The sequence below is a fragment of the Myotis daubentonii genome, chromosome 6 (genome assembly GCF_963259705.1).
Source record: "Myotis daubentonii chromosome 6, mMyoDau2.1, whole genome shotgun sequence".
Taxonomy (NCBI): Eukaryota; Metazoa; Chordata; class Mammalia; order Chiroptera; family Vespertilionidae; genus Myotis; species Myotis daubentonii.
In genome coordinates, this window is record NC_081845.1 from 76,846,312 (window position 1) to 76,871,880 (window position 25,569).

Here is a 25,569-nt window from a genome sequence, read left to right on the forward strand (position 1 = left end):
GTCAGCACTCACCTCATGCAGTTGTTCTGGAAAACGGACTGTGTTCAGTTAGCCTGGCACGTGGCACATAGTAGGTGCTCAGTCATTATAACCCCTGCTTCACTACACCAAGGCAGCTCATTACAGTTGACCCTTGAGCAATGCACATTTGGACTGAGTGGGCCCACTTACAAGCACTTTCTTTTTCTCAGAAAACACAGCCAGCCCTTCCCCTCGTATCCGTGGGTTTCTTAGCGATGGGTTTCACATCCGCAGATTCAACTAACTGGACCAAAACAGTGTTTTCTAATTCCCAATGACAGCTTCCCAACCGCTGACACAAATTACTGTTGTCAATCCTGGTTGGTTGAATCAGCAGGTGCAAAGGACTGACTATAGGCCAGTGATGGCGAACCTTTTGAGCTCAGCGTGTCAGCATTTTGGAAAACCCTAACTCAACTCTGGTGCCGTGTCACATATAGAAATTTTTTGATATTTGAAACCATAGTAAAACAAAGATTTATATTTTTGATATTTATTTTATATATTTAAATGCCATTTAACAAAGAAAAATCAACCAAAAAAATGAGTTCGTGTGTCACCTCTGACACGTGTGTCATAGGTTCGCCATCACTGCTAGTCAATAGTGAGGCGAATTTTTGAGGGCACGTGGGTGGGGGTCCCTACCCCTACCTTGTTCAAGGGTCAATTGTACTGTTTAGAAATTAAATGCTGATGCCTCAGAAAGACCTTGGAGGACCAACCCAATCCGCTTCTTGCCTGGTCAGGACAGAGCCTTGACCTGCCCCGTGACTGCGCACTCTCACAGTTTAAAATTTCACCGTCCTCCTGGCCAGCTGTGAGGTGCAAAACTCGCCTCCTCCCCTCCCCTCAGCCTGCTGAAAAAAAGCAGCCAAATCAGGTTCTTCTGGTTGGTTTCCCTTTCCCGCCAGCTGTCAGCTTTTAAAAAAGAGAACAGGGCAGAAGATGGGCATGTCCTCTACACGCGGAGTGGGGCTGCATTTTTTATTTTACCCAGGAGGCTTTTCTCCGTGGGTGACCCATTTCTTTACTGTACTTGCCTCCCCTGATACATAAAAAGCCTCAGAGGTCTCCCTTGGAGACAGATCATAGCAAGAGGTGAAAAGGAAGCAGTGACCAAAATCAACGGTGAACTAGAGATAAGATAGTAAGTGAGCACAACAGACCAAATCCTCGAAAACTGAGGGCACGGCAAAGAGGGGGACATTGTGTGGAAAGCCAGAGGCCCTTTTCTCAATTCAGAGTTTGTGTTTCTTGGTAGAAACTAGCTTTACCTTCAGGACAGCTGGCTAGTAAGTCCAGTGGCTGTGAGGCGGTTCCCAAAAGAGTCAGCTAACCTGACCATTATGGGAACCGACCTCACAAATTCAAGTTCCCCCCGCCCATCACACAGCATGTGTAGTCGCACGGGTGAGGGTGTCCTCGGATCCCTGCCAGAGACTAGCACGTGTCCTCTCATTCCTGATGGACACTACCCTCGAGGCCAAACACTGCTGGCTCTGAGGAGGGAGTGCAGAGCTTCCAGTAACACCGTAACACCAGCAAGACCTGTAGCAATAGCCGCCTCCCACTACCTGGGAGCTGGCTCGGTGCATCCCAGCAACCCTCTCCCTACGCCTGGAAGAGGTCTGGCTGCCCCGTTGGAGGTGAAGGACCTGAAGCCGTGAGGTTAAGTAGCTTTTCCAAAGCTGGGGGCGGGCCTGGGATGCAACCTGTCCGTGATTCCAACAGGCTGCCATGCTGACTCAGCAAGTTCAGCCCCGGAGTGCTGCTTCACCCGCAGGCTCACATTGTGTTTCCTGTCTTTTACTTGTTCATTGTGCGGCCTCCTTCTTGTAAATATTTTAAAACTTAATGCAGTTCCCTGAAAAGGGCTTAGTAGTGGTCTTTGTGCTGGTAATCATTCAAGCTGAAGAATAGGTGTAAGGGGGTCCATTATGTAATTCTGCTTTTGCATGTTTGTTATTAGCCATAATCAAGTGTTGGGGTTAATTTTTTTAATTGGCTCTTTGGGCGAAGTGAGATTTCAGCTCTGCGGACACCACGGAGGTGCTCTATCCCTCATCGCCTCCCATGACTCAGCGGCTCCAGCGCCGCCGGTCAGGGTCTGTGCAGGCTCCTGTGCACCAGCCCGCGCCCTGGCAGGGTGCCAGCCACTTTACAAGGTTAGAACTGGCGGCTCAGAGCACCTTTCTGACAGGGAAGGAATTTTTCCCAGCCTCCGCCCCATCCATTAGGCGTCACACCTCGCAGGTGCGGCCGATTTCACAGGGGAGGGCAGGACTGCGCTGCGGCTGTGGGAGCGGCTCCACCCGCGCCCTCGCCTGCGCCTCCTCAGCTGGGACGTCTAACCAGGGAGCTTCCAGACAGATTGGGTGGCCCGGACCATTCCTCCAAACTTCCCAGAGAAAGCAAAACATCCAGGGAAATACTAGTTCTAGTTTTCTTACCTGTCCCTCTGCTCATCATCAGTGACATTCATTATTTTACCCTAAATTCTGACGGCTTTATCCACTTAAGTGTAATTTCCTGGCTAAAATGCAGAAATAAGGGGCTATGGAAAAAGTGAACAGGTCCTACTGATCTGTCCTGCTTTTACCTGTAGCTCCTACAAGACAAACAGGCAGTGGCCACACCCCTCCCCTTCCTGGTGGGAGAGGCTGACTGGGGGTGGCGCCTGACAGTGAGGTACCACATACCCCTAGGAAAGGTCAGGGACCTGGCTCCAGCCCACAAGCAAAGGTATCCCTCCACATAATTAAGTTTTCCTTATAACACGGAGAGAGGGCTCCTGGGAAGAGGCTGGCATGCTCTCCAAGGGTTTGACAGGTTGGTGCTGTTGCCATGGTGAAGCCGAAAGTCTGGTCCCAGCCCCCTGGAGGGAAAGAGCACTGCAGTGCCACTGAGAATAAATGACCAAAAGTTACTTTTCCCTACCTGGGAGGGGGAGGGGCGGGGGGGGGGTGACGAAATCTCAAAAATGGAAAGCAAGACACAAAGCAAAACAAAAACGCAGGTAAGTGTCAAGTACAGGAGACAGGGCCAAGGAAACAACCAGATACATAAAAGTTCCTAGAAACATGTATGCACACCTCTCATCCACTAAGACCATCACAGACTGAGTAGTAAAGTGTGGGCTTTATAGGAAAAGAAACAAACAAAACCACTATGGAAGTTCTATTTGTTTTTCAGAGTCCAGACAGCTCTCCTTAAATAAAACCAATGTGCTTGTGTAGCAGCCCATGAGTTAGTGGCATCATCTTTATAAAACAGAACAGAGTAGGCCAAAATCTTAAAATGGAGAAAAGAAGATGGGTACCCAGATTAGGGAGCAAGGTATAAAACTGACAAGTCAGAAACCACTTAGGTGCCATGTACTTTCAACTCAATAAATAGTTGTCAAATATACACATATATACAAACAACTTAAAAAGCAAAGTGATTTCAGCAAGTAGATGTGCAGAAGTAAAAGAAGGTATCATATCTGGTCGACTGAAAGCAGGTTTCTAAGGCATCCGGTTGGCCACATGCCACAAGCCAGTCAGGAGCCTGAGCTGAGGGCAGTGCTGGGCTTTGCCCCGGGGGGTGGGAGAAGGAGCAGTGAATGCGAGTCCCACGGCAGTGAACTCAAAACCGACCAGTGGGTTAGATATGTAATGGAAGGCAGCACATTGTCAAAAAACAAAACAAAAAACTCAGCCACCTGCTCTCATTTGAATATGCAAGATGATAATTAATTTTAAAAGCTGTATGACTAATGTCCAGGGTGACTTTATTTCATGGAGAGAAAAAACACCAACACGATTTTCCTAAACACCACACAGTGATTGGCACTTTTCATTCCTCTTTTATCACATCATACCAAAAAAAAAAAAAAAATCAAATCAGCGGAAACATACCAAAATATACCCCACACTCCTTAAATTAGCACAATTAAAATTAAAACATGAAGCAATATTTTGTTACACTGATTCAACCACTATTTACAAATTGCACTTATAAAGATAGCAACATTTCTAATACGGCATAGTAGGTTATTTTGCTTTATTGTGGTTTTATATCTCAATATAAAACTTGGAAAGTTTTCTTGTGTAAAATCATACTTTCTTTCGCAGTACATAATTTATTTACCCATGAATTTCAAAACCGGTTTTCTCTTTTTGTGCTTGCCTGTTCTATTTTATTTTACAAATGGCACATACCTTCCAAGTAGGAACAATCAGACACTCCACTCTTTTATACGAGACTCATTTATAAAAAGTTAAAAGTATAAGAAATGAAATATTAGCAGCCTAATCCTTTGGTTTATCTTTTTAAAAAAATCATCCAATATCATCTACAAATCAGTGGTAACTTCTTTTTGGTTAAGAACAAATCCCCAGGTGGACAGAATTAGAAGCCAACACTGCTGGGGGACGTACCGCGTCCCTGGCCCGCCGTTCTGCTCGGGCTGCTGATGCGCGCGACTGGTTTGACATGACACAGGACACAGTAAGGCACAGTGGGTGGCACAAATAAAAGCAAATACTTCAGGACTGTGTGTGAGTTTTCCGCACAAATACTAAAATATGTACCGTTTTTCAAGATAAAATAACAAAAAAGAAATACATATTTTTTGTTACGAAATACCTATACAAAATGTTTAAATTTACACCATCTGAGCTGCCAAAAGGGTTTTAAAAAGTATTGATTTTCCATCACACATAAAACCATCTCTCACCAATAGGTCCAAGAGAATTTGGGTTAAAGTGTCCCAGCACTTGGTGGAGGGAGGAGGATCAATGTTCCCTTCTTGCTCTCCCTTCCCCCAACATAAGACAAAAACAAAGGTCAGATGTGGACAGTAGTGTATTCTACTTGTACAAACAGCTGGAGTGTAGGGAAAGAAACAGTCACGCTGGGAGACCACTGGCTGACGGGTTAGAGTAAGGCACTTCCTTGGAGAGAGCAGCGTCCGAACGCGAGGTGGGGAGACGTGGGGAGCCCATGCGCGGGGTTCTGGTGAGGACCGAGGACTGCAGGAGGCTCCTCGAAAGACAGCAGGGGAAGACGCAGGAGGTAAAATCTGGAGGCGAAATTCTACACAGAAGTGGTCACTCGGTCAACGGTGTGATTGACCTCGTTTTTGTTGGAATCCAGTCCTTTAGCAGCATTCATGTCGTTCCGCAAATTCTCCACTGTCTTTTTCATGTTCTTTAGCTCCCCTGGGTGTGGCGTGGCCCGCCTCTGAAGTGTTCTCTGAAAACAGACAGTGGAGTGAGTGCTTAGGTTTTATCTGTTTCTCTTTCAGACACGCAGCTCCCGGCAGCCTCCAAAGCAGAGCCTGCCTCCTGCAGACCATGAGCCGGAGCTGAGCACTTACCCCGGCTTCCCGGTGGTTAATGGGCGAGGACAGTGGTGCATGTAACTTATCTAGCCAAGATAGAGGATTACTTTCGGAATAGAAGAAGACGTTTTAAAATAGGACATTACTGCGTAACAATAAAGTTCCATGAACTGTGAGAAAAAAAGATAAGAGATTTATAAGATGTAGTTGTGGGGTGTGAAGGGAAAAAAAAAGAAGGGGTAAAGAGTTCTGAATTAAAATCACTGTAATGTTCTGTTACTCAGAGCGGCTGTGGCTGGAGGCAGGGAGCTGAAGAAAAAGGAGAGTAAAGAGAAGGCCGCCTGTCCTTATCCTGCTGTGCACTGTGCATATGACCCACTAGGGAACCGTCACACGCGCCTCATAGCTCCTCATAAAGACCACGGAGCTAGGAGTGAAGTGAAAGGAGAGGGGCAAAACTTTAAAATTATATCATTTCACAGGCTACATGCTCTTCAGCTCATAAAAGGGCATTTACAGCTTTTAAATGCAGGAGCTAAGTAGGCTAATAACATGAGAGCGCTACAGAGGCAAGAAGTCCCTGGTGAGAGAACCGCCCTCAGGAAAGAGCCAAGCAGTGAGGTATTGTCATGCCCAAGTCCTGTTTTGCACAGACGCTATAAGAGGAGAAAATCCCCTTTGGTGACAGCTGGAATAACAGAGACTAACATATAATAATTTAAAAGCCACCCCTGGTTTGGGGGCTGCGAGTACTCCCGTGAAGCTCTGCTTATGAAAATCTCAATGAGTGAGGAGTTTAAGAGCCAAAGTCAACGTGTAGGAAGAGCTGTCGCTGACGCCCGGAGGCGACTGAGACACACTCAGGTGTGGATGAAAGTGAGGCTGAGAGGCACTTTCACATCTATTCCTGATTTCTGACTAAAAACTCCTTAAGGAATCCAACTAAGACCACAGGTGAAGGGGGGGGGGGGAGGGGGAGGGGAGGAAGAGAGAGAGAATTCAGCACAACTGAACTTGAGCTGTGACACAGCAGGAAGTGTGAATGCAGCCAACATGATATCATAATACCTGGGAGTGTGGGAAGGGGCTTAATTCAGTGGGAACAACAAAAAAGAAAAATCAATTTTAAGAAAACAGTGGTGGTGGGAGGGGAAACTATCACAAATAAAGAAAAGAAGTGCCATAAACGATTCAGACAAAAAGACCCAAACGTTCCACTGGCCTTACACACACTTGGTGAATCTGTACCTAGAAGTACCTAGTTTTGTCTTCTAAAAATCCTAAAAGTCTAAAGGCAAAACAGAAAATACACTAGTTGAAAACACAAGAAATCCTTATGAGGTGCCAGTATTAACCTTGGAAGGCTTTTAAATTTTGAACTTCTACTGAGGCCAAGAATCTCCATTTCCATACCATTTCGTTGTCGTCTTCATCTTTTTCGTCTTCCAAGAACCGGATTGCACTGATTCTGTGTACTGCCTGCTCGTTCCAGGCCTCGTCGGAGACGTCATTCACCAGGCTCTCCAGGGCCCCACAGCGAGGCAGGTTCTCTGTCACGACAAAGGCACATCAGCAGGGAGCTCGGGTCGGTGACCGGACACTGCTATGCAGTAATGTAAACAATTAAAAACAAAAAGAAAAGGGCACTGGCCGTGTGGCTCAGCTGGTTCAGCGTCATCCTGTGCACCCAAGGACCTCGGGTTCGACTCCCGGTCAGGGCACGTACCAGGTGTGAGTTTGATCCCCAGTCTGGTGCACGTATGGGAGAAACTGATGGATGTGTCTCTCTCTCTCCCTCTCCCTCTGTCCCTCTCTAAATCAGTAAAATCATATCCTTGGGTGAGGATTAAAAAGAAAAAAAAAAGAAAAAGCCTGGGACAGAGTTGCTGTCTCTTTTCAATGATGCAGAACACTAACTAGCTGGGGCCGCACGCGTCGGAGACCAGGACTAGCTGGGGCCGCACGCATCGGGGACCAGGACTAGCTGGGGCCGCACGCATCGGGGACCAGGACTAGCTGGGGCCGCACGCATCGGGGACCAGGACTAGCTGGGGTCGCACGCATCAGGGACCAGGACTAGCTGGGGCCGCACACATTGGAGACCAGGACTAGATGGGGTCGCACGCATCAGGGACCAGGACTAGCTGGGGCCGCACGCATCGGGGACCAGGACTAGCTGGGGCCGCACGCATTGGAGACCAGGACTAGATGGGGTCGCACGCATCAGGGACCAGGACTAGCTGGGGCCGCACGCATCGGGGACCAGGACTAGATGGGGTCGCACGCATCAGGGACCAGGACTAGCTGGGGCCACACGCATCGGGGACCAGGACTAGCTGGGGCCGCACGCATTGGAGACCAGGACTAGCTGGGGCCGCATGCATCGGGGACCAGGACTAGCTGGGGCCACACGCATCGGGGACCAGGACTAGCTGGGGCCACACGCATTGGAGACCAGGACTAGATGGGGTCGCACGCAAAGGGGACCAGGACTAGATGGGGCCACACATGTCAGAGACCAGAACTTGCCGCAGTAACACATTCTACCATGTTTTTCCCTTGGGGTCTTCAAAGCTCATCTAACAAGGGTGGGGCTGGCAAGTGGCTTTGGGCCCTTCCACTTAGGGGACTCCTGCCCTCCCAGGGTACTCCAGTTCTCCTCCATCAAAATCAGCCCTCAGCAAAGGATTTGTAACAGCACTATGATGTTAGTGTGAATACTTTTTGAAACTACACATATTTACAAAACAAAGATACAGTGACTCAAAACAACTCACTGGCTTAAAACAGTTTGCCAACTAAAGTCAATACTCATCCTCCAAACCCTCAGTTTGGATTTTAAGTGACTTTTAAGGAGTATCTGTATTTTCAACCTCGGCTATCATTCAAAACCAAGAGGGTGTTTAGGGAATTTCAGGCTTAGACAGGCGTGAGTGGTACTTTTTCTGTAAAGGTGCAGGGGACCTTCCTGGAGGAGGCCCACAGGGACCTCACCTGGGCCAGGTCTAAGGGGCAGAATTGGACAAAAATACAGTCACATGTGAAAGTGAGAGATCTTATGGGGAGATATGAACTCCTACTAATTTTGTGGTCAAATGAACACAGTCCTTAAATTCACCTTGGCAAGTAGGTTCAGAAGGCAGCTGAGGAAGTAAGACACAGGTTAAAATCTTCTCTCCTGTGCTGAGGTCTGTGTCTGTCTGGAACGTGAGCAGAGGCTGGGACTGGTTGTCAGATAACCACAAAGCCTTCAACTTCAAGGCCGTGAGAGACAAGGGCAGATGCGACAACCTAATATAAAACAAAAGAAGACATCAGGCCTCAAATGGTGTAATGCAATCACCTCCTGTCAATAAAAACAGCAAAGAATGAGAACACGTCCTGGGGCTAGGTTGATAGGAAGATACCCAATTTACGCTTTGCAGGTAGACTGAGTAGTCTGTGCTTCCCTTTCTGCTATCACCTATCTCAGTGATGGCGAACCTTTTGAGCTCGGCGTGTCAGCATTTTGAAAAACCCTAACTTAACTCTGGTGCCGTGTCACCTATAGAAATTTTTTGATATTTGCAACCATAGTAAAACAAAGATTTATATTTTTGATATTTATTTTATATATTTAAATGCCATTTAACAAAGAAAAATCAACCAAAAAAAATGAGTTCGAGTGTCAGAGGTGTCATAGGTTCGCCATCACTGACCTATCTCATCAGCACCGCCAGGCCATAGGGCAAGAAATGAGGAGATTAAGGGGCACATAATTCAGTCCTGCACTCAGAGGTCCCGACTTAAAGAGAAAACCAAAGCCAGTGTAACCGAGGAAGCTGAGTTCTCACACAGGATGGCAACACCTTGGCGCCGGGGCTGGTGGGAGCCTGTGGGATTACCTATTTCCAGCAGCACCGGGCAAATAGGACGGGAGGAAGGAGATGCGTGGGGTGCTGAAGAAGTTAAGTTGCAGTTAAACTAAAGGCTAAAACATTTCTTTCATGGACTCCATTTGCTTTCTCTGGGGAGATTTTAAGTGTTCCATCCTAAACTTTTTATCTTTCAGTTTCTAGAAGCTCCCACTTCTCAGACGCCTACGTGATAATTAATATCCACATCAGATTGCTTCAGTTTCAAATGAGATCGTGTATATATAAAGCAAAGCACTTTTAAAATTGTAATGTGACACCTAAAGATTAGTTTCATGTTTATATTTGCACAAATATTTCACAGCTTCGCTGCAAGCAGTTAGGTCTATTCAGTAAAGATCACCACAGAAACCATGGCCTTGGTACCTCCAGAGGTTAGCACAGTGGTTCTCAACCAGGCGTGACTCTGCCCTCAGGGGCATCCGGCCATGTCTATAGACATATGGGATCTAGTGGGTAGAGGTTGGGGTTGTTGCTACACATCTACAATGCATAGGACAGCCCCCATAACAATTATCTGGCCCCAAATGCTAACAGTGCCGAGGGTGAAAATGCTGCTTAGTAAAAACTAATGCTTTATACAAGATACTAATTCACTTTGCAAAACAACCAAAACCATGTTGCTACCAGAAATTCAAGGTTTAAAGAACCTAAGGATATATTTGATCACATATTTTCCCACTAAGTATGATTCCAAATATTAAATTATGGATCAGTCTTAGAAGTGACTGTTTAAGCTACTCACATTCTGTTAACTACTATATGAGGCAAATTTTCTTAGAAGAGACATCTAGCCCATTAATCCCATGAAGAATGATAGGACAGCATGTATTCCTGGAGTTCTTTCTTTTACAAAATTGTACACCTATCCCCGGTTAATATATGAGGAAGATCGACCTGTAGATCTTACCAACAGATTAATACTGAGTTATTAGAAATACTCAGGCAATGCTTGTCTTACTGTGTTTTGCTTTATTGCACTTTACAGATGTTGTATGTTTTACAAATTGTAGGCCAGACCCTCCACCAGCAAAGAGATTACACTCACTTCATTACAGAATGAAGTGAGGGTCTGGAACCGAACCCACAATTATCTCTGAGGTCCGCCTGTATACCAGTCTGAACTGACAGACTTGTGGGAAATAAACTAGAACTTTTTGCAGAGCTATGAAGAGAAGGTATACTCTGATAATATAAAACTAATAAGGAAAATGTACTCTAAGGAAAATGTTAAACTGGTCAAGCTACTTTAACAAATGAAATAAAAAAGTATCAAAGAGTGCACAGAGAAGATTAACAAATGCATGATCAACAAATTTTTCAGGAGAACAATTAATATGTTTTGCAAAGATTTCCGATGTAAGAGCTGTGGCGAGGAGACAGTATTTTCCTAACGTGAGTCCATGAAGATAGATGCCTCCCACGCACGTGGACTGGGTGGAAAGCACGGCACACTTGTATCCATGTGGGACTCAGGTTCTGAAATCAATGCATCCATGAGAACTGCATGTTAAGTTCCCTTGAAAAGTCTCTATGTATTACACATTGCAATATTTCACTAATGAGCAACACACTAGGTGAGAAATATGGATTTCTAAATCCCAAATCTACCCAGTGCAGTGAAATCCATGAGAAAGAGGGCAGGAGACAGCAGATTCCCAGTTCCACGCCTCCTGTTCTGAGGCACTGTTTCTTCGAGGGGAACGGAAAGGAAATCGCTCAGGCTTATACCAGTTATTTCTCCCTCTGCCCAAAGGATGTCATGCACTCGAAGGCCAGGAAGTTAAAGACAGAAGACATGTATTCGCCAGGCACTGTGACAGTGATTTTTTAAAAGAGCCTAATGTACGATGAAAGCTTAAAGTACATTAAACTTTTCCATTTTATTGAACAAAAGGATCATTTCTTTGAAAGTCTGTTCCTATTTTTGTTTTAAAAGGACATAAGCTAATAATATCCTCCAGAATGTTTAAAGTTTCAAGTCTTGTGCAAGAAATCTATAGTCAGCATCTCTACCTTTCTTAATCATGAGAACATGAAGAAGAAGAAAAAAATCAAGATTTGAAAGCCAGCACAAAACACAGGTAACTGAAACACGGTCATTGTACCTTCTCAGACTAACAACTGGCTCCCTAGCAAATGCTGAAGCACAGGTATACAGTAGATGAAAGGCCAGGCAGAGCATCAGTAACAAACACAGCTTCTACAGATGACAAAACCACATGGTAAAAGCTAAAACAGGTCACTGGACTCTACAACACATCTCATAATCACATTCAGCAAGCCATGTGAGATTAATTTGTCTGAAATGCCAGTTTTCCTGCAAAGAATCGAAGTGCCAGCTTGAATATGCCCGTTGCCCACACAACACACGAGCCTGTTCATAGTGTCTTGCAGACAGAGGTGCTCCTGTGATGTCAGAGAGAAAAGAAGGCCCTGTGTCCTGCCCGTCTGCACACATACTGGGCGGGGCTGACCCTCTCACTGACTCTCTGTGGCCTGGGGGTAAAGAGACACATAGGCCTCTGTTTCTCTTGGGTGAACCATCCAGACACAAGTGGAAAATAGATAAATAGATATTATATATCCCGGCTTTCCAGACGAGTTAATAATACATTTTTGGTTTATTCTGGAAGCTTCTGTACACTGCAGAATCAACACAAGAAACCATAGCTCCACTGTACACTGTTCTATTTAGGACCACATCCCCCCACCCCCCACCCCAAAATAAAAGGCCAATACTTACTCCTGACATCAATGGTACAAGGGTGAAAGCAAATGAATGAATAAACCACGAGTCTCTCATTTCCAGTACGTCCATGACCAACCCAACCTGAAGAAACCTTCCCCACCTCAACTTCTACAGCAATTGCTTGTCAAATGTATTTAAGAACTAAACATTAAAAAGTCTACTGATTAATGTAATATTAAGTTCCCCAGTGGTTGCACACTTCTTACAATTAAATATTTCATCTGTTTTTACCTCCTACTAGAACTTTTAGTTTTAAGCAAAGTTTTCAAAAATGTTTAAAGATATACAAAGAGAACATAATCAATGAAAAAAAATTAAACAATATCAAAATATCTAAAGTGAAAGCCCCTGTAACCCTAAGCCTCCACCCTTCCACTAGGGGAACTACTATTAATATTTTGATGTACTACAATAGGTATGTCTTCTTAAAAACATGAACAAAAATGATAATACTCTGTATACTTGCTCTACTAATCAGGATCTGGGTCTCCTGTGTCTCTACGGAGAAATATCTCATTCTTAGAACTGCTTAGTATTTTATAACATAGCTATACTGTTGTATTGTGTTTTGTCTTTTAATACTTTTATTTTTCCCAGCTTTATTGAGATATAACTGACATACAACATTGTGTAAGTTTAAGGTGTATAACATGATGATTTGATACATTTAAAAATTGTGAAATGATTACCACAGAAGACTTAATTAACACTGCCATTACCTCACATAATTACCACTGTGTGTGTGTGTGTGTGTGTGTGTGTGTGTGTGTGTGTGTGTGTTAAAAACACTTAAGGTCTATTCTCTTAGCAATTTTCAAGTATATAATACAATAATACAATACTGTTACCTACAGTCACCATGCTACACATTAGATCCCCAGAACTTACTCATCTTATAACTGGAAGTGAATACCCTTTGACCAACATCTCCCATTTCTCCCACCACCCTCTCCCCTCAGTCCCTGGCAACCACATTCCACTCTTTATTTCAATGAATTCAACTTTTTTAGATTCCACATGTGAGATCATACAATACTTGTCTTCCTTCATCTGACTTATTTCATGCCCTCAAGGTCCATCCATGTTGTCATAATGGCAGAATTTCCTTCTTTCTCATAGCTGAATAATATTTCAATACACACACACACACACACACACACACACACACACACACTCAGACACACACACACGAGGCCCAGTGCATGAAATTCGTGCATAGGGGGAGGTCCCTCAGTCCGCCTGCACCCTCTCCAATCCAGGACCCCTAGGGGGATGCCCTGCGGGATCAGGCCTAAACCAGCAGACATCCCTCTCACAATCCAGGACTGCTGGTTCCTGGCTGCTCGCCTGCCTGCCTGCCTCTAACCACCTCTGCCTGTCGACCTGATCACCCCTAACCATCTCTGCCTGCTGGCCTGATAACCCCCTAAATGCTCTCCTGTCAGCCTAATTGCCCCTAACTGCCCTCCCCTGCCAGCCTGATCACCCCTAACTGCCCTCCCCTGCCGGCCTGAGCGCCCCTAACCGCCTCTGCCTGCCAACCTGATCGCCCCTACCGCCTCTGCCTGCCAGCCTGATCGCCCCCTAACTGCTCCCATGCAGGCCTGATCACTCCTAACCACCTCTGCCTGCAGGCCTGATCGCCCCCTAACTGCTCCCCCCACTGGCCTGATCGCCCTTAACCACCTCTGCCTTGGCCCCTGCCACTGTGGCTTTGTCTGGAAGGACGTCCGGAAGATGTCTGGTCTAATTAGCATATTACCCTTTTATTAGTATAGATCTTCTATTGATAGATTCTTAGCCATATCTTGGCTATTATAAATAACACTGCAACGAACATGGGGGTCCAGACATCTCTTTGATATCCTGTGTTCATTTCCTTTGAATACATACCCAGAAGTGGGATTACTGAATCTTTTTTAAAAATATATTTTATTCATTTTTTACAGAGAGGAAGGGAGAGGGATAGAGAGTTAGAAACATCGATGAGAGAGAAACATCGACGAGCTGCCTCCTGCACACCCCCCACTGGGGATGTGCCCGAAACCAAGGTACATGCCCTTGACTGGAATTGAACCCGGGACCTTTCAGTCCGCAGGCTGACGCTCTATCCACTGAGCCAAACCGGTCAGGGCGGATTGCTGAATCTTACGGTCGTTCTAACTTTAAGTTCCTGAGGAACCTCCATACTGCTCTTTCTATAGTGGCTGTACCAGTTTACATTCCCACCAACTGTGCACAAGGTTTCCCTTTTCTCCACACCCTTGTTATTTCTTATCTTTTTCATAATAGCCATGCTAACAGTTGTGAGGTGATATATTTTAATATATGTTTAAATTAATATTTTAATTTTTTATTTAAATTCAAAGGTATAAACTGTTTCCCCATTAACAGTCATTGTTAGTATTTGGAACTAACTAACACTGCAAAGAAGATCCTCAAATACCCAATTTTGTGTGTTTGGTGGATAATCCTCTGGGAGGGGGTCTAATAAATAAATGTATATCCTGTGTCCATTAGTAGCTGATGATACAAGACACCTCCTCTGTTACTGTACCAGAAGGTTTGATGTTTACTTTCCAAGTTCCATTTTATAGTTATCCTTGCTGTGACTTACTGTATCCAATTTATCAAAGAAACTTTTTGGAAACTAAGATGTAGTCTCTGTGCTATTTGCTATTTTTATGTGCTTGATTGCAGAGGCAGAACTTCTCTCACATTTGGTATGATTTCCCATGGTGTGACATTTCTCCAGGCCAAAGAGCTGACGTGGTAGTCCTTTTTATTATTAGTTTCTATACTGATACTTTAAAATGAGTAGTAATTAAATATTTTAATAGACTTAAAATTTGGTTATTAATCTATATATACCTGGACTAAATGACACACTTAAGTGACTCAGATGACAGCTACGTAACTCAACTTTTTAACTGGCTTTTCTCCACCCCAGCCCAAGCATAATAAAAACTTAACTTTCCCTTCTTCCAAGAACTGGAGAATGGAGCCATCACTCATGTGAAAACCAGTTTTTAGACACCAGAGCCATCTTTGCACCCAAGAATTAGTGAGGCAAATCCACACTCACCAGCATGGCAAGAACCAGGGGAGGCTGGGACTCACTGAGCTGCTACTGCTGGAGGCGAGAAGTGGGGACACCACCCTTCTCAAGCTGTAAATTGCATGCCGGCTAAGTCCCACAGAAATGCCACGTTCAGATCAAACTAATCCTGAGGTTTCAGTCACCAGTTAGTGGTCTTAAGAATCTCTCAGGATGTGCTGAAGAATGCACTGACAGGGTGAGCACTCCGGGAGGCCAGGCCTCGCCCCCAGGTTCCTGTGGAGCGCGGGTTACTTAGCACGCCGTCTGCAGTCCATCAGCAAGAATGAATGATGGTGCTGAGCCTGACCTAAGTGACCATTAGCTCAATCCCCCAGACTCAATCCCCCAGACAGTGTGGACCATCTGTCTCCCCCTGGTTCAGCACTCCCTCTCCTATCTAACTACAATGCTCAAAAGCATTTTTCAATTCCTCTTGGCAGGCAGTGAAGCCTGTGATACGAAGCATTTTAAAGTGGCCTGCTATTCATGCTGCAAAACTAACATGTGTAACACTTTCCTAGGCACCTACCATGTGCCAGGTACTGTGAAGGGACAAAGGATATAGTGACACATAAACCACGACACCTACTTTCAGCTAACCTTAGGTTAGGAGGGTTCCACAGGTGCAAACAGGCCATGGTCAGTGCTGCGTTAGCAGTAAATAAAAATGCAGATTCAGGGAAAGGAATGCTTTCTGGAGAAAATGAAAGCATCAGTGATGAAGAATAAAAGTAGGGAAATAGAGAAGAGGGTCCCAGCCAGACAGAACAGCCTGTGTAGGCTCAGGGGGAAGCAAGTGCGTATGACATTCGAGGTGATGACATTAGTTCAGATTGGCTAAAACAAATCAATATTCTACAAGGAGAAGAGAAGACACATTCCAGAACTGGTGAGCAGTCTAACCTGACCTCCTGCCGGGCACCTGAGAAACGCTGCTGCTGTGATCTTGGGGATGCCAGCCTGGTGGCTCTTCCTTTTTAACTTATGACTCACTTGGTGATTCTGACATTAGTTGTGGATCCTCTTCGCCAGAAAAGTGTCCCTGAATGCAATCATGTTCACAACTTGGGAGAGTTCAGTGTCACCGGCAGAGCATCTCAAGACCCCTGGTTCAAACCTAGTTCAAACTCATGCAGGCTCAGAGGAAGCTGAGGCCCACACTGACTTACAGAGCTGAGGTGAAACCTGCGTCTCCCAGTTCCCGGCACTGCTCCGTCCCTTACATCACTGCCCGCTGCTCGGGGAAGCATGTGTACAGAGGGTCCGCGTACACTGGGAAGTACTCACGCTCAGGTATCTCTGACCTTCTCTACTCCACACGGCTCAGTCACTCCAGGACCTAGACTGAAAAGTTCCTGGGCCTGGGTCGTTCGACTAATCAGTATATATTCCATCATCTGATGGAGCAAGGCAAGATGGCAAAGACGCACGGCAAAGGCGAGGGTGGGTGAACATCTGTTTCTTTCTCTCAAGCAGCGCAAACAGAACATGCTCACCTGTTCCCTGCCACATCCAGGACGTGAAGCTCTGTGGCCTGTGACACCTCAGCAGGGATCCGGGTCAGTCTGTTGTCCCGCATGCAGAACACAGTGAGGCTGCAGCACCCACCGATCTGCAACAGGAAAGAAAACACAACTTGTTTCCAGATTGATTTTTTTTTTTTTGGGGGGGGGGATGGTGGTGGGCCTGTTTATCAAATGGCATGAAAAGGATGCATAAAGTTATACCACATGATTTGAAGTCTCTAATGACCAACTATGCTTAATTTAAATCATACAAAATAGAATAGTCCAATATGTTCATAAAAATCTCTGCATAACACTAGACACACATGTTCTAAATTAAAACAAGAAAATAAACAATATAGTCCAAAAAATTCATTCTGGAAAGGAGTCATTTTCTATTGCTATCTAATACAACCACATCTTTTAAATACATTCACCAAGCACACAGGTCCAGACAAGTATTTTGTGGTCATATGGAAATACCAGGATTCTAGGTTTCAAAAGTTAGGCCAATCTCTCTCTCTCTCTCTCTCTCTCTCTCTCTTCCTCTCTCTCTCTCTCTCTCTCTCTCTCTCTCTCTCTCTCTCTCTCTCTCTCTCTCTCTCACACACACACACACACACACACACACACACACACACACACCCCTTTGAAGATCTGTCCATCCCATTAACTTCAGTGCTCTCAGCTTTTCAGTTTATTTAAAACAGTGGGAGGTCATCTGAGAGATGAAGCAGTACATTAATTTCCACCATACAACTTTTAATAGCTTCCATTCACAACTTAGTTTGGCAACTTCATTTTCCTTTGACCAATGGAATTCAATAATATTTTTAGCCAATAGTGAATTTGGTAAATACACACATTAATCTCCTCAGCTATGACCTGCTGATAAAAGCATAAACCAATATCTACATCCACACCAAATTTGATTATCACTTCCTTTTTTTTTTTTAAAGCAAGCAATTCAAAGACAATTGAGCTTCATTTAATTGGTCTTCAACGAAGAACATAAACACAAAAGAATTCAGTGGTGCTCCCAAACAAACTGGCTGTGGTCTCTACTGTCAGGAAAGCTGCACCACGGGGGCAAGAAAATAACTGGATCCCAGGCGCACCCTCGGCAGGACTCCCTGTGCTCCCCAATGCCTCCTGTGCTCCTCCTCACCCAGAGCAGGGCTCGGAAAGGCTCACGAAGGGACCCACTGATGGCGCTCTGACACGGGTGAGCACTCCAGAGCCTCCACTTGAGGGGGGGCCGAGACTTGACTGGATCTCCAAGGATGTCTGATACAGCTTCTGACCTTTTCTATTTATGGGTTTAGTATATGTACACATCTTAAACAGCAGGATGCACACTTATGAAATTACCACATAATTACCTTCATGCACAATCTTATTATTACATCTTCCTTTTGGAGTTAATGTAAAGATTTTGAAATAATATCTTTAACCACAATTTTTAACTATATGGATGTAAAAGAAAAACAAACATAAGAAAACATGGACTAACATTCATCTCTGACCACCTGGAGAACACCCAGGTATGCAGAAGGCTTCCCAGCATTCACATCTCCCATCCCAGCAAAACTGGTCTACTTACTGTCATCTAAGATATACCTTATATTTTTGGTTCAACTACTTCTTATGGAAGGGTCCTTCCTTTTGTCTTTCAAAACATTACCAATCATCCAAAATCAGGCTTAACATCCTCCACTCTTTCTGGGACCCGTTGATCTACACTGACACACTGCTCTCTGCATTTTTTTTCATAATTTGGGTCTATACCAACCTTCTGATAGGTCCTTTACTGAGCTACTGTTTAATCTGCACATTTACATATAATCAGGGTGCTTGGCCAGTATAGTACCCATCCCATCTTCTCACCTGTGAAGACTATCTACCTACCAACATTTCTCATGTAGGAATGTTTATACACGTATATTTATTAATTTACCTACTAGGGAAAGGCTGCTACTTAAAGTTATTATCTGCAGCTATGTGTAGCAATTTTTTTCTAGCAAGAACCACTGTGTTCTCTCTTACAATTTATGAATATAGAGCCCCAGTGTCGTGTCCTACAGGGATCTTTTGTGGGGCCAGGCACCCCTCTCCTCCTTGACGAAGGGTACCCAGGAACATCATGGAAGGAAAGAAATCAAAACCCTGAATCTTTTGAGGATCGACATGAGTAGATTCTCCCTGATAAAGTCAGATGATTCCAACAAAAATCTACTCATGGGAAGGAATTCTCAAGGTTCTCATGGAGGGGACCCCTCACACACACCCCTGTATGTAGAGGGGTAACTGTACTAGTGTCTGGGCTCAGTGGAGGGACTGCAGCCATGAGGAGGCCTTGCAGGTCAGCACGTGGCCGAGGCTGGACACCCCTCTGCCCTGCATGCTCCTCCATGGGAGCAGAGCAGCTATCAGTTATTCTCCTACATGGCCCTCCTGATGGGACAAGAAGCTCCTGGCAGGGATGTAGAGACAAGACCTCCTTGTGATTTGGGGCACTTTGTCAGGAAGCTGTCCACTGGCCCGGCCACCTGTAGAATATCTGTTTTGGGGCCCTGCTACTACATCTATGAACATTTTAAATTTGTATCATGTACATATACATTATTCATATCAATCAAAAGTTAATTAATTGATTAAACTGATCAGAGAGGGTCTAAAAGTTGTAGGAGCAACAAAGTTCTGGACAAGTGAACATTCTTTAAGTGTGTGGGGAGGAGTAGTGTGAGCCCCCGAGGCCTGTGTGAGATGTCTACTGTTTAGAGTCTCCTTTTTTTTCTTTTTCCTTTCCCTCTCTAATCTCACACCCATTAGAGATGTCAAAGGGTGGAAAGCACTTGCATTCAAGAGCCTCCTAGGCACTCTGGGTTGTCAGGGCAGGCGACCTCCAGACCTCCATTGTCTATGGTGTATGGAAAACAATGCCAACAAAGGGCGAGTGTTGCTGCTGAATGCTGGGATGCCTTCATCACTTGCCAAGGCACAGGCTGTCCCAGGCAAACATCCACGCAAACAGAACCCTCTTTCCAAATCAGCCAGGAAGGGATGGAGCAAACTTCTGGCTTTCAGGAAAGATTATTAGGCAGCCTGAACTATAAATCAAAAGACAATGCTTTATAGATGGCAGAGGAGTGCGGTGCGTTGGAGGGAGTTCGTGCTTTGAGATGACACAGACCTGAGTGAGAATTCAGGCTCGATCATGTTCTGTGAGTTTGACTGTATTACTTTAACCAAAAGTAACAATAAGGATTAAACTAAATGAAACCATGAATATAATTTAGCACCTATCATAGAGCCTGTCTACTGCTATTGCTGCCAAGTAAATGTAGTAGCTATTGTTTTTCAAAGAAGGGAAACTCGAATGAGAAGAGAAACATCCAAATGAGAAGTGCAGTCACCATGGAGTGCCTACTACGCTGGGCCTGCTCTGATGCTGGCGAGCTCTTCCCCGGACCCACCTGAACTTCTTAAAATTCTGTCTCCTTACAATGTCTCACAATGATATTTTATGTCAATAAAAGTGAAGCGGTGACTTGAGTTCAGTAGTACATTATTCACATCATTCAGATGTGCTTCTGCTTTCTCTTTGGGGTTCAAGAAGCACAGTTTACAGGTTTCTTAAAGTGACCATCTGGATAAAATGTCCCTGTCACTTAGAAATCTGGGAAGCAGAGTCACTGTTTAAGTAACTTATCACCGGTCATGTAGGAAGCTGATATTTTTAAACTTCCCTTAAACCAAAAAGCACCTTTCCAGAAGACAAGGGGTTGCACGTGGATCTTCTGAGGATCACAGAATATAACTGAGAATCCTTGTTTAGCTGTTTTGTGTCTCAAGTCAAGGTGATACTGTCCTTACCTGTTTGTCACTAATCTAATCCATCTTAAGGAGATGGGACCTGCAGGCTATTAAGCAAACCTTTGGTCAGATCAACTTTCACTAAGTTTTAATTGCCTCCAGGTTACATTACCCTAGAGAAGATAATCAGATGGATTCAACAATTCAAAAAGAAAGCCTACCTTTGTCTGCCTATATCCCACTTTTGAATCCCTGTATTAAGTATAAAGGTGCTTTCATTTCTTTTAGTAGCTTCCTTTTGATATTATTTGTAGCAGAACTGAACCCACATTTCATTGGCAAAAACAAAAACGTACAATAAGCAAAATCTGGTCAAAATACAATTTGAAGAGAAATATTATGATGTGTCATTTCAGAAACCAAAGACTATTTTTTTGCCCCACTATCATCTATGGCATATTATTCAAATGTCCACTATTTCATAAATGTTTTGGAAACCACGTGGCTTTGGGGCTCTGAATTATTGGGCCTCTGACATCAAAATATCCACTAAGAGCTATGGCATTCTTCTTTCCTAGTGATAAGGAAGTAATTTATGTTGACTGAAAAATAAAAACCTTATACACGCACACACACACAAGAACAAGGAGAAAATAACTGAAGTCACATCCGACTACAAAGGGATAATCAGTATTTAACAATTTGAGGGACAATCTTTCAGTATTCTTGCCATGCATTTGATTCTGCCCATACACTTCAAAATTAGGACCAACACTAGGACCTTCAGCACCTTTGTTTCCATATGACATCAAGAAAGTTTGCCCATATCATCACATTTCTAAAAAGATTTTTACTGACCACATAATTATCTCCTTCTACAGATGTATCTCAGATGACGTAACAAATCACCCTGATTAGACACTGCTAGTTAGTACTACCATTTCTTGCTGTGTGATCTTGGGCAAATTACTTAACCCCTGTGTCTTAGTTTCACAACTTGTTACATAGGGATAACGATTTACCTATACCTCACAGAACTATTGTGAAAATTAGATAAGAATAAGCATGAAAGCTAACAGTGCCTGGCACATGTTAGCTGCCCCTATATGTACTGTGAGAAATATTCTTGTGCACACTCTTGGTGTATATCCATAATTTTTTTCTCAGGATAAAAGTCCTAGAAGTGGAATTACAGAATCAAAGGGTAGGTACACTTTTAAAGTTTTTAATAATAATATCACATTCCCCACCAGAGAAGCCATAATAATTTATACTTTCATAATAATATGCACTTTCCTGAACGTTGTCAAAATTTGGTATCATTAATATTTTTTTTTAATCTTGAAAATCTGATAGGTCAAAATGCTTCCACTAACATTTCTGTGGATACTAATGGAGCTAAATTTTTATATATATATATTTATAGCCATTTCTATTTTTTCTTCTATGAATCGCTTACTGATTCTTGTGAAGGGGAGAATTCTTTGCTTTCGTTTTTGTCCACTTTCCATAGTGGAATCATCTTTTTCTCAGTGATAAGAAAGATTTTCTAATAAAGTAAGGCGAGACCTTATTCATCTGTAATGTTGTAAATATCCCACTGCCTCCAGGCTATCTGTAACTTCTTAAAGATCAGAAATCTAATTTTTACATAGGCAAATCCATCAACTGTTTCTTTTATGATTTATTTCCTCTTTAAGTTTAGGTATGCTTTCTCTATTTTGGAATCCAATGGTCAACTATATTTTATTCTAGTATTTTTCAGGTTTGATAGTATCTTTTATTTATCAATAAATCATTTAGAATATGATGGGAACATTGTAAATTATTCACTGAAATAATTTTAAATTGTAATAAAAAGAATACCTGACCACCACAGACATTTCTGAATATCACAATAACATTTATGGGTAATTAATGTAGACAGATCGCCTGATAAAGAAAGGCTCTGTCCAACAATCTGCAAATCCTACCTGTCTCAGGTAGGACAGGTGTGATGCATTTAGGGTCATGACTATTTTGACCTAATGCAGACAAAAGACTGGGGTCTAAACTTGGGAATATGCTCAATCTCTTCCATCCAGAAACTTTATGGGCCAGGCTATTTAAAGTGAAAATTTGTTTGGGCAATATTATGAAGTTGCTGGCTGTCCTTATCATACTCATGATCATACATACACCAACTCCCTGTCAGATAACACAGCCTTTGTTCTTCCCTCTACCAAAAATATGAGAGTTTTAGGGAACCTCCTATTCCCAGAAGCATACATACTTAAGCAACAGGATGAGAAAAGATACAAATAAGTTGCTTGAAAAATCAGAAGCATGCCACATGTAGCAAATCAAGCAAATCTCTAGCCTTTCCATTAGAGATGGAATAGTGCCAATAAACCAGGATTTAGTGAAGACAGATGAGCCGCCAGGTTATGCCTCTGAGAGTTTCTGAAGAACTTAAAATGTAATTCACAGAAAAGCATTCTCTTATGAGAAAATGATCTGAACAAATCTGACGTAACAAATAAAGTTCCAGGCCATGCAGTCATTAAAAAAAAAATGAATTTAGAGGAAAATGTCCAATATTTTACAATGAAGTACACACAGAGCAGTCAGCTGATTTGAATCTTCATGCATTTACAAAGCAAATGGAGGTAGAGATGCAACTGTGGTCTGAACCATACTTACAGAATAGCAAGTTTACCTGACTTTTCTAAATTTCCAAGCAGCTAACAATTAAGAAAACAAGAGACATTCATTGATTTGCAAATGTTTACTACGAACAACACCACAAAACACAAACAAACTATTATTGTGACCCACAGAGTACAAACATTTTCCCCTCAAGCATTTGGAAAAAACGCAAATAAATGCTGCTATAGACTAAGGAGCTGTGCTATAAAACTGACAATATACAATATTATCACATTGAAAAAAGACAAAAACTAGGAAGAACTACACAGCACAGCAGGCCAATGGCAATTAATACAACTAAGGCTTTTGGGCATATAACATGAATTAGTCAGCATTTCTGTTTAGATATGTCATGCGTGCAACTTAATTGTTCAAGAGAAAGTAATAAAGATTCGAAAGAAAATAATCCAACCAGGCAAGTGCAGGATGTGATCAAATGGTATCAAGTTTGGAGACAGAGCAAATGCACACATGTGGTCACTGTGGCATAAGCCTCCCCTCACCTCCCCCCGACACACGCACACACAGGGTCACAGGGCCTATCACACTCAGCGCACAGACTCATGGCATGATGGTGCAGCCCAGACCAACATGACGCAGTTCGAGGTCAGGAGGCCCTTGGTGGCTTGGCTTCTCAGCCCCAATGGTCAGAGGCAAGCACTCAGCCATTTCTGCGGGCTACCACACTGTGACCTGCAGCAGAATTGGAGACACATGCTCAGTGCACCTCTGACTCTGGGGCTGAGTGTGTGGGCAGGAGTGAAGATGTGTTGCAAAGATCCAGTTCCTGATACATTCTCTGCTGTATCCGGCAGCTGAGGGATAGGCACAGACCTCATTCCTGCATCAAATTCTCGATGCCAGAAAACCAATGATAATTTCTCAGAAAGTAGATAAAACGTGATAGCTAACTAAAATGCTTTGAAGCTAGAAATCCTTTCACTTTTCAAATCATGAAAAGCTGCTTCTAGTAAATGCATGCAGACACAGAGCATGCACTAGGCATAACTCTCTAAAAGAAACGAAGTACAGGTTTCATTCTCTTAAAGTGAACAGAGAACTGAGGCCAACATAATGCTGAGTCCTATAAAAATAAAATTCTAAAGCTCTTATCTAGAATGTGTTCCTTTGAGAGAAAATCAAAAAAAAGGGAGAGGGAAGTGGGAGGTGGGGTGAAACTGGGGATTAACATTGTACTGAAAAGTGCTCTCTTTGGCATTCACATTGAAATATTCCTAAAATATAATAATTTTCTAAAATGCCCAAACTAAAGATAACCTGACCTTTTTTTTATCTAATTAAGATCCTGCCACACCTCAAGGTCACATAGATGAAAAGGTTGGGCTGAGTCAGTATCAGCTGAGGGGCCAAGTTACTCTCGGCCAGTGAAGAGCCGTGAGCTGTGAGCTGGCTGTGGGAGACACATCTTTGCAGCCCAGTTCTAGACCCCCAGCTATGTGAGCCCTAGCAAGGAAAGCTGCTTGCTGGCCTGTTTCCTCCTCTGTGAAATGAGGAAACGCCATGACCTTCAGAGCGGAGTGAGGACTCAGAGTTAACACATGAAAGCTCCTAGTCCAGCGGGGGCCTTGAGGAAGAAAGTCATAAATCTTTCTACCTCTCGTTGCCTGTGTTTGCATCTGATCTGTCGTCACCCATGTGCATGTTCTATCCCACAGGAGTACGATTAATGTGCAGAATGATGCTCAGCTCTGTGTTCTGGGTTATCACTTAGAGACTGGCACCAAATGTTTTGATTGGCAGAAGCTCTTAGTTGTGCCCCGATTAGGCTGAGATGTAGACTTCAGAGAGCTGGGAACAGTTTTATTTGGATGCCAATGTTCAGACTGAGGATGTGTCAGAATATGATCACATTTACAATGAATGTCCTCGTGCTTCCGTTCAGGGACGCTGGCCGTCTAACCCAGGGAGCAGACTGGGACACGGAGGGCAGGGCACCGAGATGAGGAAAGGAGGGAAGAAATCAGGCCAAGTTCAGGCAACCTGAGACGTACACCGGGAAAATAAGAGCTCCTCAAGTTCTGGCTGATTAGATGGCAGCTCAAAAATTATTCCAAGGATGTTGAAAACTGTCAAAACAGAGAAATACAAAGGAAACTGCACCTGCCCGGTGACCGCATCACACAATCCCACACCTTGCTATGTGACGCCCTGCCGAAGGGAAAGGGACTCACCAACATTGATGAAGAGAAAAACGGTGGCTTAAGCTTAGTTTTAGACTCCGTTGTTAATTTAAAAAGTCAAGCTCAACACTGCCCATCTCCAATCACATCCTCCTACTTCCTAGTAGAATAAGCCTTCTTTTAAACAATACACTGGACACCTCTTTGTTTGTCATGCTATGGACTTCCTTCTCGTTCTGAGCATTTTCACCTCCCCGGCAGAACGTCACAGCCTCTAAGTCCGCACACCACTCTCCACAATGGGCA

The 25,569-nt window shown here is 43.8% G+C and overlaps 1 protein-coding gene across 1 annotated transcript in view; it reads right to left on the minus strand.

Moving 5' to 3' along the window:
• Positions 1-3,776: 3,776 nt before the first annotated feature.
• LRRC1 (leucine rich repeat containing 1) overlaps positions 3,777-25,569 on the minus strand; it is a 128,046-nt gene continuing 106,253 nt past the window's right edge. Inside the window, exons 11-14 of the mRNA XM_059701377.1 lie at positions 16,610-16,725; positions 8,466-8,638; positions 6,761-6,897; positions 3,777-5,259 (exon numbers count right to left, since the gene is read on the minus strand). Coding sequence (XP_059557360.1) covers positions 5,101-5,259; positions 6,761-6,897; positions 8,466-8,638; positions 16,610-16,725 — 585 coding nt within the window. The 3' untranslated portion in view covers positions 3,777-5,100. The remainder of the gene's footprint in view (positions 5,260-6,760; positions 6,898-8,465; positions 8,639-16,609; positions 16,726-25,569) is intronic.